The sequence below is a fragment of the Hemitrygon akajei genome, chromosome 11 (genome assembly GCF_048418815.1).
Source record: "Hemitrygon akajei chromosome 11, sHemAka1.3, whole genome shotgun sequence".
Lineage (NCBI taxonomy): Eukaryota > Metazoa > Chordata > Chondrichthyes > Myliobatiformes > Dasyatidae > Hemitrygon > Hemitrygon akajei.
This window is the reverse complement of record NC_133134.1, coordinates 68,165,054-68,185,360: the sequence shown is the minus strand read 5'-3', so window position 1 is coordinate 68,185,360 and position 20,307 is coordinate 68,165,054. Positions and strand designations below refer to the sequence as shown.

Genomic DNA, 20,307 nt, shown 5'->3' with positions numbered 1-20,307 from the left:
ATTCTACCATAGAGAAAGAATTATTGTCACTTATTCTAGTTTTGCAGCATTTTGATGTTTATATTTGCCCAGCTCAGAAACCACTTGTGGTTTACACAGATCACAATCCATTGGTGTTTTTGAGTAAAGGACAAAAATAAAAGATTGTTAAACTGGAGTCTGATTTTGCAAGAATATGATATTATGATAATTCACATTAAAGGCAAGGACAATATAATTGCAGATTTTCTTTCCAGATGTTAAGCTTGCAATGTATTTTTAATACTGAAGTAGAATCTGGTATTTGTATACGCTTCTGCAATGTATTATATGATAACCACACATGTATTGTTTTACATATTGCAGTTTGCAATTAAAAGTTTGCTCTTTTAGATCAAAATTTTCTCTTTTGGGGGGGGGGGAAGTGTTATGAACCCGCAGGTTTCATTTACTGTGGACTGTCACTTTAAAAGAGAGCTTCAGTGAGGCAGGAGTATTATGTTGTTCACTGACTGATTCGCAGCTTCTTTACCTTTAAAACAGGGACACACAGTCACAGTCAGGAGTCAGAAGAGAGAGAGAGAGAGGAGCGACCCTGGAAAAGGTAGCAGTTCCAGCTTGTCGAAGCTGGGGATTTGGAACTCCGCTATACCCACAAAGGTGGGTTGATTATCGATGCAGTGCACATCGAATTTGTGGCTGTCACTTTGGTAATCCATAGGAGTGGATTTGGGAATGTCCTGTGGGACCACTCGAAGTTAACCCTTGCCTGGGTATGTTATGTGGTAACCCCTTGAAGACGACATCCCTGTGACAGATCACTTCGGTGGTAATTCGTGTGTGGATCTGGAACGGCTCAATGGAGGATCTTTGACAACTGATATTTATTAATTACCATCGTGGAACCTGTGGAGTTCGATGTAATTGCCTTCTCTCTACATTTTACCTTGGATTACAAATATCTCTCTCCCATCATTTATTCCGTGGATGAACTGAACATTCATGCTTTACCATCTCAAGACTCTAAGCCTTGTTCCCCCAAGCTCAATAGTTTGGGAGTTATATTTACACATACATACACATAACACTGTTAACTTTTGTTTATCTTGGTTAAGTTGCTATATTATAAGTAGTTACTAATAAAGATAGAGGTTTTAACATTAAAACCAGACTTCAGGTGTAATCTATTGCTGTTGGTTTATTTCTAAAACGTTACAGTTCGTAACACAAGAGAAATGTACAAATAGGCACTGGATGAGTAAGATCAGAGAGCTAAATGTGCAGCTCAAAGACTGGTGTGGGAGAAGTGGGTTTGAATTTGTGGGACTTTGGCACCAATATTGCAGAAGGAGGGTGCTTTTCCCATGGGACGGGTACCACAAAACCATTTTGGGACCAGGGACCTGGTGAAATGCACATCTGGAACTTGAAATGAAACAATAGAGGATTGGGTTGACCAGTTTGAAAAGTAAGTATTAATCAAAATGATTAGGAGAATGCAGGGGATTTTATGGAGGTCTCAGGAATTAAAAAAACAAAGATTAGAAATGGATAAGAACTTATCTTCTGATAACAAAGAGACAAAGTTTAAAAGGGTAATGAATACAGAGTAGAAAGTGTTATATTTGCAGTATCAAAATAAGTTCGATGATCTTGTAGTGCAGTTAGAAATTGACAGATATGACATTATGGACATCACTGAGCTGTGGCTGAAAAAAGATCACGGTTGGCAGATTAACACCAAAGGTATATATTGTATCAAAAGAACAGGCAAATAAGCAGAAGGGATGGGTGGCTTTGTTGGTGGAAAAAAAATGAAATTCAATACTTATACGTGGCATAAGATCAGGAGATGTAGAACAACTGTAGGTAGAATACTGCAAGGGTAAAAATACCCTGAAGGCATTTATATACAGGCCTCAGGACAGTAGCCAGAATGTGGGGTACAAATTACAAGGGGCGATAGATAAGGCACATAAAAAGGTCATGGGGAATTTCAATATGAAGGCAGATTGGGAAAATCAGGTTGGATCCCAAGAGAAGGAATTTGTAGAATGCTTTCAAGATGTCTTTTCAAAGCATCTTATGGTTGAGGCCACTACAGAAAGGAAATTCGGGATTGGATGTTGTGTAATGAACAAGGTTTGTTTAAGGAGCTCAAGATAAAGAACCTTTATGAGCTAATCATCATAGTATGATAGAATTCACCCTGAAGCTTGAGAAGGAGAAGATAAAATCACATGTATATGCAATACAATGGAGTAGAGGGAACTATAGAGGCATGAGAGTGGAGCTGGTCAACGTTCATTGGAAGGGAACATTAGCATGGATGAAGCAGGCAGCAATGGCCTAAGTTTCTGGAAGTAATTCAGAAGGCGCAGGATCGGTTCGTCCCAGAGAAGCAGCATTCTAGCAGAAGAATGAGGTAACTGTGGCTGACAAAGGAAGTCAAAGACAGCATAAATCAAAAGAGAGGGCATACAATATAGCAAAGCTCAGTGGCAAGCTAGATGTCTGAGATGCTTTAAAACCCAAAAGACAACTAAAAAAAGCAATAAGAGAAAGGATGAAATATGATGGTAAGCTGGCCAATAATATAGAAGAGGATACCAAAAGCATTTTCAGATATATAAAGAGTAAAGGAGAGACAAGAATAGATAACAGACCACTAAAAAATGACGCTGAGGAGGCAGCACTGGGGAACAAAGAAAAGTGGATGAACTCAATAAGTATTTTGCATCAATTTTCACTTTGGAAGACACCAGCAGCGTGCCTGAAATTTAAGAGCATCAGGGGACAGAAGTGAGTGTAGCTGCTATTATTAAAGAAAAGCAGCTTGGGAAGCTGGCTACAGTGTAGGGAAGTGTATAATCATGCACTTTGGTAGAGGGAATAAAGATGTATAAACAGGGAGTAAACTCAGAAATCAAAGCTGCAAAGGGTCTTGAGTGTCGTAGTGCGGGAATCCCCAATGATTAGCTTGCTATTACTAAGGAGAAGGTGCTTGCAAAGCTAAGAGGTCTGAAGATAGATACGTCACATGAAGTAGATGAATTACATCCCAAGGTTCTGAAAGAGATACCCAAAGAATTGTGGAGGCATTAGTAGTCATCTTTCAAGAATCACTAGATTCGGGAATGGTTCCATTGGCCCATAAAATATAGGAGGAGGACTAGGCCATTCGACTCATCAAATCTGCTCCACCATTTCATCATGGCTGATCCATTTTTCTTCTCAGCTCGATGTCCTGTATCCCTTCATTTGCTGACTAACCGAGTATCTATCAACCTCTGCCTTAAATATACCCAGTGACTTGGCCTCCACAGCCACCTGTGGAATGAATTCCAGAGATTAACCACTCTCTGGCTAAATAAATTCCTCCTCATCTCCTTCTAAAGGACACCCCTCTGTTCTGAGGCCGTGTCCTCTGGCCTTAGACTCACCCAGCATAGGAAACATCCTCTCCACATCCACTCTATCAAGGTCTTTCACCGAATGAGGTCACCCCTCATTCTTCTGAATTCCAGTGAGTCAAGGCCCAGAGCCATCAAATGCTCCTCACGTGGCAATCCCAGAATTATTTTTGTGAGCCCCTTTTGAACCCTCTTCAATGTCAGTGCATCCTTTCTTAGAAAAGGGGCCCAAAACTGCTCACAATACTCCAAGTGAGGCTTCACCAGTGCTTTATAAAGCCTCAACGTTACATCCTTGCTTCTATATCGTAGTTCTCACAAAATGAATGCCAACATCACATTTGCTTTCCTCACCACTGACCCAGCCTGCAAATGAATCTTTAGAGAATTCTGCACAAGGACTCCCAAGACCCTTTGCACCTCAGATTTTTGAATTCTCTCCATTTAGAAAATAATCTTCACTTTTATTCCTTTTACCAAAGTGCATGACCGTACACTTCCTAACACTGTATTCACACAGTCATTTCTCTGCCCATTCTCCTAATCTAAGACTTTCTATAGCCTCTCTACTTCCTCCAAACTACATGTCCCTCCACCTAACTTCAGATCATCCACAAAGCCATCAATTCCATCATCCAAATCATTGACATATAATATAAAATGAAGGTGTCCCACAGAGACCCCTGTGGAACACCATTAGTCACCAGCAGCCAGCCAGAAAAGGCTCCATTTAGACCCACTCTTTGCCTCCTGCTGATCAGGCAATGTTTAATCCCTACTAAAATCTTGCCTGTAATAAATACCATGGGCTCTTAACGTTAAGTAGCCACATGTGTGGCTCCTTGTCAAAGGCCTTCCGAAAATCCAAGTACACAACATCAACCAATTGATTGTCTTTGTCTACCCTACTTGTTACTTTTTCAAATAATTCTAACAGATTTATTAGGCAAGATTTTTCCTTGAGGAAACCATGCTGATAATGGCCTATTTTATCATGTGCCTCCAAGTAATCGACTCCAATATCTTCCCAACCACTGAGGTCAGACTAACTGGCCTATAGCTTCCCTTCTTCTGCTCCTCTCCCTTCTTGAAGAATGGAGTAACATTCGCAATTTTTTATTCCTATAGAATCATGTCAAAAAATTAATTGATTCTTGGAAGATCAATACTAGTACCCCCACAATCTCTTCAGCTACCTCTTTCTGAACCTTGGGGTGTAATGGCAACTTCACACACCTCTGCCCTCTGACACTCACATAATTCCAGCATACTGCTAGTGTCTTCCACAGTGAAGACTGATGCAAATTACTAATTCAGTTTATCTGCCATTTCCTTGTCCCCCATTACCACCTCTTCAGCGTCATTTTCCAGCAGTCCAATATCTACTCTCACCTTTCTTTTACACTTCATGTATCTGAAGAAACTTCTGGTATGCTCTTTAATATTATTGGCTAGCTTAAGTATTCCATCTTTATGACTTGTTTTAGTTACCTTCTGTTGGTTTTGAAAAGCTTCCCAATCCTCTAACTTCCCACAAATTTTTCTCTATTATAAGCTCTCTCTTTGGCTTTTATGTTGGCTTTGACCTGTCAGGCACATTTGTGTCATCCTGCCTTTAGAATACTTCTTCCTCTTTGGTATGTAAGTATCCTGCGTCTTCTGAGTTGTTCTCAGAAATCCTAGTCATTGCTGCTCTGCCATCATCCCTGCCAGTGTTCTTTCCCAATCAATTCTGGCCAACTCCTTTCTCATGCCTCTGTATCTCCCTTTACTCCACTGTAGTACTGATACATCTGACTTTAGCTTCTCTTCAATTGGAGGGTGAATTCTATCATATTATGAACACTGGCCCCTAAGGGTTCCTTTACCTTAAGCTTTCTAATTAATTCCAGTTCGAACACAACACACAATCTAGAATAGCTGATCCCCTAGTGGGTTCAACCACTAGGTTGAGTGGTTGCTGCTCTAAAGCACCATATCATAGACATTCTAGAAACTCCCCCTTTGATCCAGCACCAACCTGCTTTTCTCAATCTACCTGCATATTGAAATCCCAATGACTATTGTAACATTGCCCTTTTGACATGCATTTTCTATCTCCCATTGTAAATGTATTATGATCACTTGTCCCTTAGGGTCACTTTACCTTAGGATCTCTAATAAATTCCAGTTCAGTGCACAACACCCAAAACAGAACAGCTGATCCCCAGTGGGCTCAACCACGAGCTGCTCTAAAAAGCCATCTCAAAGGCATTCTAGAAATTCATCAACCTAATTTTTCCAGCCTACCAGCATATTGAAGTCTCCTATGATGATTGTAACATTGCCCTTTTGACATGCATCTTCTATTTCCCATTGTAATTTGTAGACCGCGTCCTTACTGTTTTTGGGCGGGTCTGTGTATAACTCCCATCAGGGTCTTTTTACCCTTGTAGTTCCTTAACTCGACCCACAACGATTCAACACCTTCTGACTCTAAATCACCTCTTTCTAATGATTTGATTTCTTTTTTTTTAAACCAACAAAACCACTCCACTCCCTCTGCCCACCTGCCTGTCCTTTTGATACAGCATGTATCCTTGGACTTTCAGCTTCCAGCTATGATCTTCTATCAGTCTGACTCAGTGATGCCCACATCATACATACCAATCTGTAAAAGTGCTACAAGTTCATCTACCTCATTCCTTATGCTGTGCGCAATCAAATATAACACTTCCAGTCCTATATTCACCCTTCTACACTGCAACTTATCCTGGAGGAATTCCAAAGGAATTGAAAATTACAAATTCCACTCCACTCTTTAAGGAAGGGAGGCAAAAGGCAGGAAATTACAGTTATCCAGTTAGTCTGACTTCAGTGGTTGTCAAGATATTTGAGTCCATTGTTCAGGATAAGGTTTCAGGATACTTGGACGTTGAAGTCAGCATGGTTTCCTAAAGAGGAAATCTTGTCTGACAAACCTTTTTGAACTTTTTGAGGAATTAACAGGCAGAATAGAGCGGGGGAGCCAGCTGGATTTTCAGAAGGCCTTTGACAAGGTGCCTCAGACGAGGCTGCTAAACAGCGCAAGTGTGAGGAGACAGAGTAGCATAGGTAGAAGATTGGCTAACTAGAAAGAAGCAGAGTGGGAATAAAGAGAACCTTTTCTTCTGGTTGGCTGCTGGTGACTAGTGGTGTACATAGGGGTCGGTGTAGGTACCTCTTCATTTCAAGTTATATGTTAATGATCTGGATGATGGAATTGTGGCCTTTGAGGCAAAGTCTTCAGATGATACAAAATTGGGGGAGGGGCAGGTAGCACTGAGGAGGCAGGGAGTCTGCAGAAGGACTTGTACAGATTAGGGGAATGAGCAAAGAAATGGCAGATGGAATACAGTGTTGGGAAGTTTTCATTTTGGTAGAAAGAATAAAGGTGTAGGCCATTTTCTAAATGGGAAGCAAATTCAAATATCGGAGGTGTACAGGGACTTGGGGGTCCTACTCAGGATTTGCTAAAGATTAGCTTGCAGGTTGTTGGCAGGAAGGAAGGCAAATGAAATGTTAGCATTTATTTCCAGAGGAATAGAAGATAAAAGCAATGCTGAGGCTTAGGTCAAACTTCACTTGGGAGTATTGAGAGTAGTCCCTTATCTAAGGAAGAAGTTGCTGACATTGGAGAGGGTCCAGAGAAAGTTCATGAGAATTATCCCAGGAATGAAAGGGTTAAATAATGTGGAGCATTTAATGGCTCTGGGTCTGTACTCACTGGAGCTTAAAAAATAAAGGGTCATCTCATTAAAACCTATTGAATATTGAAAGGTCTACATAGAGTGGACGTGGAGAGGATGTGTGTAGTGGTGGGGGAGCCTAGATTGGGGGCACAAGCTCAGAAGACAAGGATGTCCCTTTAGAACAGAGATGAAGAGGAATTTCTTCAGTGGCGAATATGTGGAATGAAGTGACATAGCCAGCTGTGGAGTACAAGTCACTGGGTGTATTTAGATTGGAGGTTGATAGGTTCTTGATTGGTAATGGTGTGAAAGGTTATGGGGAGAAGACAGGAGAATAGAGTTCAGAGGGTTAATAAATCAGTCATGTCTGAATGGCAGATCAAGATGGGCTGAATGGCCAGATTCTATTCCTATGTCTTATAATCTTATATTGTAATCTTTACTCTGGAGAGACAGCTGAAAGGAAATGAGGCTCTTTTGAAAACAAGATTTCCCATATACCTTTCTTTCTTACCTTATGCTTCGAGCACTTCATTGAAAAATTCTCCTCACTTAATTGGCATCCTGCAGGGAGTCGGGATGATTGAAAACACAGGAGAGCAGCGATTAGCACAGGTCTATTAGAATTTCTGAACAGACAACATAAGGAAATATTTTGGGGGTACAGTGCAAGCTGTTTCTCGGTTAGTATTAACTGTGTCACAGTCAGAGGCGTGGATTCAAACCACACTCCAGGGACCTGTGCGATGCCTCAGCCTGAACTCCAATACAGTGCAATTCAAAGCATCACCTTTCCATGATATGTTAAACCCATTACAGGGAACTGAAAAATACATGTAACATTTTTTCAAAAAGCAGCAGGAGTTCTGGTTCTCCAACTAATATTTACCCCTCAACAAATGTGACTAATGTAGTCATTATTACTGTGCTGTCGGTGAAAGTTTTTGGAGAACAATCAATTCTTGCCTTTGCTACATTACAAATGACTTCAAAAAATACTTAATTTTAAAATAATTTAATATATTCTCAGATTGTGAAAGTTGTCATGCAAGTGTAAGAGTTTTTCTGTAATTTTCTAGCATTATCAGACCCACTAAACATTCATTTCTTCTAACATTGTACTTCCTGAAGTCACAGGAAAAACACAAATATTTATAGCTAATGACACATAGAATGCGTATTGAGGTTAGCTACAAGCAACTTTATCTAAATCTGTACTTGAACTAGAAACTAGGCAGGTGCAATCTCTGAATAGATACAATTAAATCTCATTTCTTTTAATTTTAGAGATAATTTAAAATGGAACTTAATCTCAATAGAGATACTATTTCTCAAAGATCACACAATTCATTCAGCCTGCCTTTCCAGTGCAAACACTTCAAAACCTCCCTGTTCCCCGTTCACAATAAAAGGTTATATTTTCTCTTTAACTATTAGATATCTAATTCTTAATTGAAAATTATTATTGAGCCTCCTTCCACAATCCTTTTAGACAAATGCATTCCAGATCAATAATTGTCTGCATACAAATATTCCCATCCCCTTCATGCCTCTTGTGATAGTTATCTTTAAAGTGATGTTCTCTGGTTACCAGTTCTCCTGCCAATGAAAGCTGTTTCTCACAAATCATCAAAATCCCTTCATAATCTTAAATATCTCTAGATGAAGAAGCACACTGACAGTTAGTTGCTGCTTCCTTACCCGATTCAATGGCACAGATATAATGATATTTCTGATTGCATCCCTTGGAATAGCAGCCAAGAGTGGCGCCCGTCTGCTCACACATAGAGCATCTCTGTAGTGGAAGAAAAAAAGATAAATAAATACTGGCCCAAAGCAGGAATCATTTCTAGGATTATCTCCAATTAATCACTGCATCGAGCAAATTCAATAAAACATAGAAACATAGAAAACCTACAACACAATACAGGCCTTCAGCCCACGAAGCTGTGCCGAACAAGTCCTTACCTTAGAAATTACCTAGGGTTACCCATAGCCCTCTATTTTGCTGAGCTCCATGTACCTGTTCAGGGGTCTCTTAAAAGACCCTATCGTATCCACCTCCACCACAGTCGCCGGCAGCCCATTCCACACACTCACCACTCTGTGTAAAAAAAAAACTTACCTCTGACATCTCCTCTGTACTTACTTCCAAGCACTGTAAATCTGAGCCTTCTCGTGTTAGTCATTCCAGCCCTGGGAAAAGGCCTCTAACTATCCACATAATCAATGTCTCACATCATCTTATACACCTCTATTGGGTCACCTCTAATCCTCTGCCAATCCAATTCACTCAGCCTATTCTCATAAGGCATGCTCGCCAATCCAGGCAACATCCTTGTAAATCTCCTCTGCACCCTTTCTATAGTTTCTGCATCCTTCCTGTAGTGAGGCGACCAGAACTGAGCACAGTACTCCAAGTGGGGTCTGACCAGGGTCCTATATAGCTGCAACTTTACCTCTCAGCTCTTAAACTCAATCCCATGATTGAAGGCCAATGCACCGTATGCTTTCTTAACCAGAGTCAACCTGCGCAGCAGCTTTGAGTGTCCTATGGACTTGGACCCCAAGATCCCTCTGATCCTCCACACTGCCAAGAGTCTTACCATTAATACTATATTCTGCCATTTTAGTTGACCTTCCAAAATGAACCACCTCACGCATATCTGGGTTGAACTCCATCTACCACTTCTCAGCCCAGTTTTGCATCCTATCAATGTCCTGCTGTGACCTCTGACAGCCTTCCACACTATCCACAACACCCCCAACCTTTGTGTCATCAGCAAAGTTACTAACCCATACTTCCACTTCCTCATCCAGATCATTTATAAGAATCACGAAGAGTAGGGGTCTCAGAACAGATCTCTGAGGCACACCACTGGTTACCGGCCTCCATGCAGAATATGATCCATCTGCAACCACTCTTTGCCTTCTGTGGGCAAACCAGTTCTGGATCCACAAAGGAAGGTCCCCTTGGATCCCATGCCTGCTTACTTTCTCAGTAAGCCTTGCATAGGGTACCTTATCAAATGCCTTGCTGAAATCCATATACACTACATCTACTGCTCTTCCCTCATCAATGTGTTTAATCACATCCTCAAAAAATTCAATCAGGCTCGTAAGGCATGACCTGTCTTTCACAAAGCCATGTTGACTATTCCTAATCATATTATACCTCTCCAAATCATATTATACCTGCCACTCAGGATCTTCTCCATCATCTTACCAACCACTGAAGTAAGACTCACTGGTCTATAATTTCCAGGGCTATCTCTACTCCCTTTCTTGAATAATGGAACAACATCTGCAACTCTCCAATCCTCCAGAACCTCTCCCATTCTCATTGATGATGCAAAGATTATCACCAGAGGCTCAGCAATCTCCTCCCTCGCATCCCACAGTAGCCTGGGGCACATCTCATCTGGTCCCAGTGACTTATCCAACTTGATGCTTTCCAAAAGCTCCAGCACATCCTCTTCCTTAATATCTACATGCTCAAGCTTTTCAGTCTGCTGCAAGTCATCACTACAATCACCAAGATCCTTTTCCATAGTGAATACTGAAGCAAAATACTCATTAAGTACCTCTGCTATCTCCTCCGGTTAAATACACACTTTTCCACTGTCACATTTGATTGGTCCTATTCCCTCAACTCTTATCCTCTTACTCTTCACATACTTGTAGAATGCCTTGAGGTTTTCCTTAATCCTGTTTGCTAAGGTCTTCTCATGGCCCCTTCTGGCTCTTCTAATTTTTTTCTTAAGCTTCTTCCTGTTAGCCTTATAATCTTTTAGGTTCCTATCATTACCTCGTTTTTTGAACGTTTCATAAGCTCTTAATTTCTTCTTGACTAAATTTACAACAGGCTTTGTACACCTCGGTTCCTGTACTCTACCATCCTTTCCTTGTCTCACTGGAATGAACCTATGTAGAACTCCACGCAAATATCCCCTGAACATTTGCCACATTTCTTCCGTACATTTCCCTGAGAACATCTGTTACTAATTTATGCTTCCAAGTTCCTGCCTGATAGCTTCCTATTTCCCCTTACTCCAATTAAACGCTTTCCTAACTTGTCTGTTCCTATCCTCCAATTCTATGGGAAGGGAGATAGAATTGTGATCACTATCTCCAAAATGCACTCCCACTGAGAAATCTGACACCTGACCAGGTTCATTTCCCAATACCAGATCAAGTACAGCCTCTCCTCTTGTAGGCTTATCTACATATTGTGTCAGGAAACCTTCCTGAACACACCTAACAAACTCCACCCCATCTAAACCCCTCACTCTAGGGAGATGCCAATTGATATTGGGAAACCAAAATCTCCCATCACAACAACCCTGTTATTATTACACCTTTCCAGCATCTGTCTCCTATCTGCTCCTCGATGTCCCTGTTACTGTTGGGTGGTCTATAAAAAACACCCAGTAGAGTTATTGACCCCTTCCTGTTCCTAGCCTCCACCCACAGAGATTCTGTAGACAATCCATCTAGGTTTTCCTCCTTTTCTGCAGCCGTGACACTATCTCTGATCAACAGGTCTCTAAATAAAAAAAACATGTAAAAGGCATGTTCTTCAAACTCAGGGAACTTACCATTTCAATTTCAGACACCTTAATGCATCATGACAGCTCCACCTTTTACTGTCAGACCATTAATTCCTCCCCAAACCATTTTCTTTTTGCTTTCCATGTTCCCCAATCCCATCCTTTAAGCTGTTCTCTCCTCAAGTTAGTGTTTATGCAAACCTGGATCTCGGAGTCAAATTCTGCATGATAATAGCTCCTGTAAACCACTTTGGGACACTCTGTGATGTTAAGGATGCTCCAGTCATTATTATTCTTGTTAGCCCAAGGATCAGCTGCATTGTTAATGCTCCTGTGGTCTATTTATTGGATTATATTCTTGTGAAGAAATAAGTAATCTTACTTGCATGAAATTTTGCCAAGCTGCAGGATCCCCACTGTGAGATTTCTCAGACATGCTCATGGCCGCTTGGCTGATGCCACAACTCAAAATTAGACTGCACAGTCAAATGAGCTAGGACACACTGTAGAAAAGCAGTGTTAAGGCAATAAAGAAGCTAAGGATACACTTGCCATTTTGCAAACTCTTAGCCAGAGATGCAACAACTGATATTTACAAAAGCTATTCAATCTAATTGCTAGATACAAGACTTTAATTATATCCCTTTTGATCACTAAGTTCACTCCATCCTTCTCGTTACCAGATGCTAAACCAAAATCAAGGATCCACTGAACATCTCAAATTACTGATTCAATTGCCCCTGGTGTGTGGGAGAGTGGTAGGATCTGTGAAAATTGATGAAATTGTGGGAGCAATATAGGTTTAGAGTAAAAGAATGGTTTGTTGATCAGCACAGACTCAGTGAGTCCATTCCTGTGCGGCATCTCTCTGAGTCTGACCCAACAAAGTTACTAAACTGAATGTCAGGACTACCTTTCCAAAGAACTTTCCGTAGTAAATCACATTATAAACAAAAAGATTACTTCAGTAATCCACTGGATTTTCAGAAAAACCCATTTTGATCGTCCAACTTAGTGGCACAATAATATCAGCGCTGGAGTGAAGGTTCGAATCCAAGTCAAGTTGAGCATCGAGCTAGCAACTCGGCCTGGTAAAAACAAGAATAGCTAGCTACGGAAACACCATCATGACTGTGCCCTGATAGCTCCACTGCTGAGTTAAGGGCGGTTCTTCTTCTCTTCTTCCATTTTGATCATTAACATCCTTCATGAAGGAAACCTATCACCCTGCTTCGACATGGTTGATACTTAACTGCCTCCACAGTTCAGGTACATAAGGATCAGCAATAAAAGATGGAATTCCCAGTCACACCAACTTCCCAATCCCTTTCCCTATCTGTCTGAGGCTGGGTCCAGGTGCAGTTCTGCTCCAGTGTAAAATTCTATTTCTTTATTTTCTAATTCTTCTATATTTTTCCCCTCTTACTCTCCCTCGTTCTGTAACCTCCCCCAGTTTGATAACTCCCTGAGATATTTATCCTCTTTTAACCTCATGCCTTCGATTGCCAAGGCCCTAGATTTGGACATTCCCTTTTATAAATTTCTTTCTTGTTCTCTTTGAAACACCTTAAAATCCTTGACAAAACTTTCAGTCATCTGCTCCCAACATTTCCTTGTGTGACTGGGTGTAATCTCCATAATATCAAATGCAATATCAGATAGAAACTGTTACCAAACTGTTAATCTGTTGAGAGATGAGATAATTATTTAAAGGTGTCTGGAAATTATTAAATTGGCTCCAAACAATTCATATCCTTAGGAATTTACAACAATCTTTAAGTAGAGAATCTTCAAGAAATCAAGGAGGATCTGAATAAATAATTAGTGGGAGGAGAGGACAGGGATTTTCATGAGTAGGGATATAGAACCTGTTGGATAGAGTTTGGAATATGGGCAGAAGACAGGGCTGGTTGTGCCTAATGTGATGTATATAACTGCAATGAGTTTAGTGAAAGAACAACAGTACTGAGGACATAGTCATGTTAAATTGAGTTAACTTAAAAATTCCTGAAATTTGACTTAGAGACAAGAAACAATAAGTCCTTTACTATTTGACATTGTTTTGGAACCTTTAGCTATCGCCATTCGTGAATCACCTAAGATTGTGGGTATTACCCGTGGGGAAGGGACTTATAAGTTATCATTATATGCTGATGATTTGTTACTACACATATCTGACCCTGAGAGATCTATTCCTGCTATTTCGTCCTTGCTTGCTCAGTTTAGTAGCTTTTCTGGTTACAAACTGAATTTTAATAAGAGTGAATTATTTCCATTAAATATGCAAGTTCCAATTTATAAACACTTACCATTTAAAGTTGTCACAGATCATTTTACTTATTTGGGTATTAAAATTACCAAGAAACATAAAGATTTATTTAAAGTTAATTTTTTACCTGTAATTGACCAAATTAAGCAACTTGTTACCAGGTGGTCCCCATTATCTTTGTCATTGGTTGGTCAAATTAATGCTATTAAGATGATAGTGTTACCCAAAATTTTATATTTATTCCAAGCACTACCAATTTTTATTCCTAAATCTTTTTTTGATATTATTGACTCTAGAATATCATCGTATCTGTGGCAGAATAAAAATCCTAGACTAAGCAAAAAATATTTACAGAAGCCTAAGAAGGAGGGTGGTTTGACTTTGCCAAACCTGAGATTTTACTATTGGGCAGTCAATATTCGATATTTAATATTTTGGATACAAGAATCGATTATAGCATCTTGCCCACAATGGGTAAATTTGGAATGTAAATCTGTACAAGACTTTTCATTGTTTTCAATTTTAGGATTTTCACTTCCTTTTGCTTTATCTAAATTGAATAAACAAATAACTAATCCTATAGTTAATCATATATTACGAATATTGTTTCAATTTTGTAAATACTTTTGCTTGAATAAGTTTATCTTATCAAGCCCTATTATATCTAACTTTTTTTTTGACCCTCTTTTATGGATCAAGCCTTTGTATTATGGAAAACAAAAGGTATAACATGTTTTCGTGATCTATTTTTAGATAATAGTTTTATGTCCTTTGAACAGCTATCTAATAAATATAATTTACCTAAAACTCATTTTTTCAGACATTTGCAAGTTAGAAATTTCTTGAATAATATGTTAGTCTTTTCCGAAATTATGTCCAATGGACATTACGGAAAAATTTTTAGCTCTGAATCCTTGCCAGAAGGGTTTAGTAGCCACCATTTATAATATGATCATGAAAATACAGCCAGAAGTATCAGAAAAAATTAAGAAGGAATGGGAAAAAGAACTTCATTGTCTTATACCCACTGAGCAGTGGGAGAAAATTTTACAATTAGTCAATTCTTCTTCTATTTGTGCTAAACATGCCCTAATACAATTTAAGGTTGTACATAGGGCTCACATGTCCAAGGATAAACTTGCTCGATTTTACTCTCATGTTAATCCAACCTGTGACAGATGTCATTCTGAAGTCACTTCATTGACCCACATGTTTTGGTCTTGCCCTTGTTTGCAAAATTATTGGAAAGATATTTTCGGTATTATTCCAACAGTTCTGAATATCAAATTGCAACCGTATCCTATTACTGCAATTTTCGGTTTACCAATGGTGGATAATAGTTGTTTATCCCCCCCAGCTCGACGGATGATTGCATTTGTTACATTAATGGCTAGAAGATCTATCCTATTGAACTGGAAAGAAATTAATCCTCCAACTATATTTCAGTGGTTTTCTCAAACTAACTCTTGTTTGAGCTTAGAAAAAATTAGAAGTGTTGTCTTTGATTCTTCAGTTAAATTTGAAGAAACTTGGAGACCATTTATCCAACATTTTCATATCAGTTAAACTGACTTTTCCTAAACCCTGCTTTTATTATCCTTAACTATTTGGATGGAGGTGCGGAGTTATTGACGCTACTGTGTATATTTGACATAATGCAATGGCCCATGTTGGTTAGGTTTTTTTTCTTTTCTTTTTTGGGGATTTTTTTTCTTATTATTTACTCCCTTTTTTTGTAATTACTATGAGTTTGGGAGGTTATTATATATGGATTATCATCTATATGAATGTATACTTAACCTATTAATTATGTACTTTCAAACTCTCTGTATTCATGTTTCATTTATGTTTGTTTAAATTAATAAAAAGATTTAAAAAGAAAGAAACAAACAAACAAACAAAAAAAATCACTGTTGCTGAAAATCTGAAATAAAATATTTCTACCTCTTCTATTTTCATTAAAGTGCACCAGGAATGGTAGCTTGACGTGCATGTAAACAGGGCTTTCTTATGGGGCAGACAAAGTTAAAACTAAACAAATGGGGGAGCCAATATTGATTAGAAGAATAATCAAAACTGAGACGGATGTTAAATACAGAAGGATCATCAAATGATGATTGGTGGACAAGCTGGAGGTAATGACGTTGTAGCGTATAGAAAATATTTCCAAAAAAGTGAAAGGGAAAAAGTACGCATTTTAAAGACAAAGTTCTAACAAATAAACCAGGACAATAAAAGAGCAAAATATAAATTGTTCTAACATTAACAAGGCACAGTTGGTTAAAAAGCACAGAGGATGGGAATCTACAAACTGTATTTTGAAGAACTTTCTTGTCCAATATTCCAGACCCACAACCACTACCATCTAGAAGGACTAGAACAGCAGATACCTGGGAACACCACCACTTGGAAATCCCCCCTCCAAGTCACTCACCATCCTGACTTGGAAACATATCGCCATTCCTTCATTGTCGCTGGGTTAAAAACATGGAATTCCCACCCTAACAGCACGGTGGGTGTACCTACACCTCAGGGTCTGCAGTGGTTCAAGAAGGCAGCTCATCACCACCTTCTGAAGGGCAACTAGGGATGGGCAATAAATGCTGGCTTAGCTGGCGATGCCCACATCCTGTAAATGAATAAAAAGAAAAGTTCCAACAAGAAGGGTACAATTCTGGATTTATTTTTAGGCAGTGAGGTTGGGTATGTGGATGGAAAACCTGCTGGCAACTATTGTTTTTACTCCAGATTTCCTGTATCAATATACTTTTTCAAAAAATTGACTTAAGATTAAAAGATTGGAAAGATGAGGAATAAACTTTTCACCCAGGGGTTGTAGGGATCTTGTGTCTGAAAAAGTGATACAGGTGGAACCTCTCAAACCATTTAAAATATATTTATAAGGGCGCACATTTGAAGTGCTACAACCTAAATGATACAGATGATACAGTAGCTCGTTCCTGGTTGGCGCAGATTGGTTAGGCCAAATGGCTTCCGTTGGTGGTAAATCATTTTGTGATTTTGTGAAATGGAACAAAACCGTGAGTTTTCAAGGCATATATCATTCTGAATCTGAGAATCTGTTAGGACTTAATGAACTAGCAAAAGGAGAAATATCTTGCACACGCTGTTGGTTTGAAGAATTAACATCAGACTTTAAGACTTACAGAATTCAGATTGGTAAATTAGTACCCTACAAGTGGGAAGCAAAATTGCTACAATTTTTAAATAAAAAAGTGAAAATATGCACTGACTCCCAATCTTGAAATAATCAGTTCTAGATTGAGAACTGTGCAGTACTGAAGCAAGTGAACGAATTTTCACCTCTGAAGATGGAAAACAACAATTCATTTGCTCCCTAGGCTAGGACATTCCTCCTTTCCCCATACCCCTGCACACCTTCTTTACAATCATCTTTAAATTGCACTTCAAGACAGACTTTGCTATTCATTCACACTTGAATAGTCACCTGTGAGGGGTTCTGGTACTGTTCTTTTTCCTGAGCCTCACTTTTATCTCATTAGACCAAGCAATTTTGTCTCACACTGGTTGACATTTACAAAAATCATTTGGTGACCTGCTGTGGTCTAGAATGCACTGGTGAAGGGAGGTCCTACTGTAGTGTTCAAAAAGGAAGCTAGGTGGATATCTGAAGGGAATGAATTAAGTGAGGTGCAAGAGGTTTAGCAGGGATCTGAGGAGCTTCTTTACCTACCCAGAGGGTGGATGCAGTCTGCTATGGTAAGGAGAGGCTCTCACAACATCTTAGTACTATCTGGAATAGTGACTGAATCACCAAGGCTTAGAAGGCATTTGATAAGGTGCCACACATGAAGCTGCTTAACAAGATAAAATCCTATGGTGTTACAGGAAAGATACTGACATGGATAGAGGAGTGGCTGACAAGCAGGAGGCAGCAAGTGAGAATAAAAGGGGGCCTTTTCTGGTTGGCTGCCAGTGACTAGAGGTGTTCCTCAGGGGTCAGTATTGGGACCACTATTTTTCAAATTGTTTATCAATGATTTAGACAACTGAATTTATGGCTTTGTGGCAAAGTTTGCGGATGATTAGTTTCAATATAATTATGGAGAAGGATAGGACTGGACTCAGGGTTAAGATTTTTGATTGGAGAAAGGTTAACTTTGAGGATTTAGAAGGATTTAGAAGGAGTGGATTGGGACAAATTGTTTTATGGGAAGGATGTGATAGAGAAATGGAGGTCATTTAAAGGTGAAATTTTGAGGGTACAGAATCGTTATGTTCCTGTTAGGTTGAAAGGAAAGGTTAAAAGTTTGAGAGAGCCATGGTTTCCATGGGATATTGGAAACTTGGTTCGGAAAAAGAGAGAGATCTACAATTAACATAGGCAGCATGGAGTAAATAAGGTGCTTGAGGAATATAAAGAACGTAAAAAGAATCCTAAGAAAGAAATTAGAAAAGCTAAAAGAAGATACAAGGTTGCTTTGGCAAGTAAGGTGAAAATAAATCCAAAGGGTTTCTACAGTTATATTAATAGCAAAAGGATAGTGAGGGATAAAATTGGTTCCTTAGAGAATCAGAGTGGACAGCTATGTGTGGAGCCAAAAGAGATGGGGAAGATTTTGAACAATTTCTTTTCTTCGGTATTCACTAAGCAGAAGGATATTGAATTGTGTAAGGTAAGGGAAACAACTAGGGAAGTTATGGAAACTATGACAATTAAAGAAGAGGAAGTACTGGCGCTTTTAAGGAATATAAAAGTGGATAAATCTCCGGGTCCTGACAGGATATTCCCTAGGACCTTGAGGGAAATTAGTGTAGAAATAGCAGGAGCTCTGACAGAAACATTTCAAATGTCATTAGAAACGGGCATGGTGCTGGAGGATTGGTGTATTGCTCATGTGGTTCCATTGTTTAAAAAGGGTTCTGAGAGTAAACCTAGCAATTATAGGCCTGTAAGTTTGACGTCAGTGGTTGGTAAATTAATGGAAAGCATTCTTAGAGATGGTATATATAATTATCTGGATAGACAGGGTCTGATTAGGAACAGTCAACATGGATTTGTGCGTGTAAGGTCATATTTGACAAATCTTATTGAACTTTTTGAAGAGGTTACGAGGAAAGTTGATGAGGGTAAAGCAGTGGATGTTGTCTATATGGACTTCAGTAAAGCCTTTGACAAGGTTCCACATGGAAGGTTAGTTAGGAAGGTTCAATTGTTAGGTATTAATATTGAAGTAGTAAAATGGATTCAATGGTGGCAGGATGGGAGATGCCAGAGAGTAGTGGTGGATAACTGTTTGTCAGGTTAGAGGCCGGTGACTAGTGGTGTACCTCAGGGATCTGTACTGAGTCCAATGTTATTTGTTGTATACATTAATGATCTGGATGATGGGGTGGTAAATTGGATTAGTAAGTATACAGATGATACTAAGGTAGGTGGCGTTGTGGATAATGAAGTAGGTTTTCAAAGCTTGCAGAGAGATTTAGGCCAGTTAGAAGAGTGGGCTGAACGATGGCAGATGCAGTTTAATGCTGATAAGTGTGAGGTGCTACATTTTGGTAGGACTAATCAAAATAGGACATACATGGTAAATGGTAGGGCACTGAAGAATGCAGTAGAACAGAGTGATCTAGGAATAATGGTGCATTGTTCCTGAAGGTGGAATCTCATGTGGATAGGGTGGTGAAGAAAGCTTTCAGTATGCTGGCCTTTATAAATCAGAGCATTGAGTATAGGAGTTGGGATGTAATGTTAAAATTGTACAAGGCATTGGTGAGGCCAAATTTGGAGTATTGTGTACAGTTCTGGTCACCGAATTATAGGAAAGATGTCAACAAAATAGAGAGAGTACAGAGAAGATTTACTAGAATGTTACCTGGGTTTCAGCACCTAAGTTACAGAGAAAGGTTGAACAAGTTAGGTTTTTATTCTTTGGAGCGTAGAAGGTTGAGGCGGGACTTGATAGAGGTATTTAAAATTATCAGGGGGATAGATAAAGTTGACGTGGATAAGCTTTTTCCATTGAGAGTAGGGGAGATTCAAACAAGAGGACATGAGTTGAGAGTTAAGGGGCAAAAGTTTAGGGATAACTCGAGGGGGAACTTCTTTACTCAGAAAGTGGTAACTCTGTAGAATGAGCTTCCAGTAGAAGTGGTAGAGGCAGGTTCGATATTGTCACTTAAAGTAAAATTGGATAGGTATATGGACAGGAAAGGAATGGAGGGTTATGGGCTGAGTGCAGGTCGGTGGGACTAGGTGAGCATAAGCATTCGGCATGGACTAGAAGGGCGGAGATTGCCTGTTTCCGTTCTGTAATTGTTATATGGTTATATGATACAAAGATAGGTGAAGGGGCAGATAGTACTGAGGAAGCAATGCAATTGCAGAAGGACTTAGACAAATT

At 39.4% G+C, this 20,307-nt stretch overlaps 1 protein-coding gene across 7 annotated transcripts in view; it reads right to left on the bottom strand.

Annotated features, from left to right (window-relative positions):
* rai1 (retinoic acid induced 1) overlaps positions 1 to 20,307 on the bottom strand; it is a 102,572-nt gene that overhangs the window by 6,316 nt on the left and 75,949 nt on the right. For all 7 annotated transcript variants that reach the window (XM_073061003.1, XM_073060998.1, XM_073061004.1 and 4 more), the window contains 2 exons: positions 8,804 to 8,897; positions 7,617 to 7,666 (listed from right to left, as the gene is read on the bottom strand). In XM_073061003.1, coding sequence (XP_072917104.1) covers positions 7,617 to 7,666; positions 8,804 to 8,897 — 144 coding nt within the window. The remainder of the gene's footprint in view (positions 1 to 7,616; positions 7,667 to 8,803; positions 8,898 to 20,307) is intronic.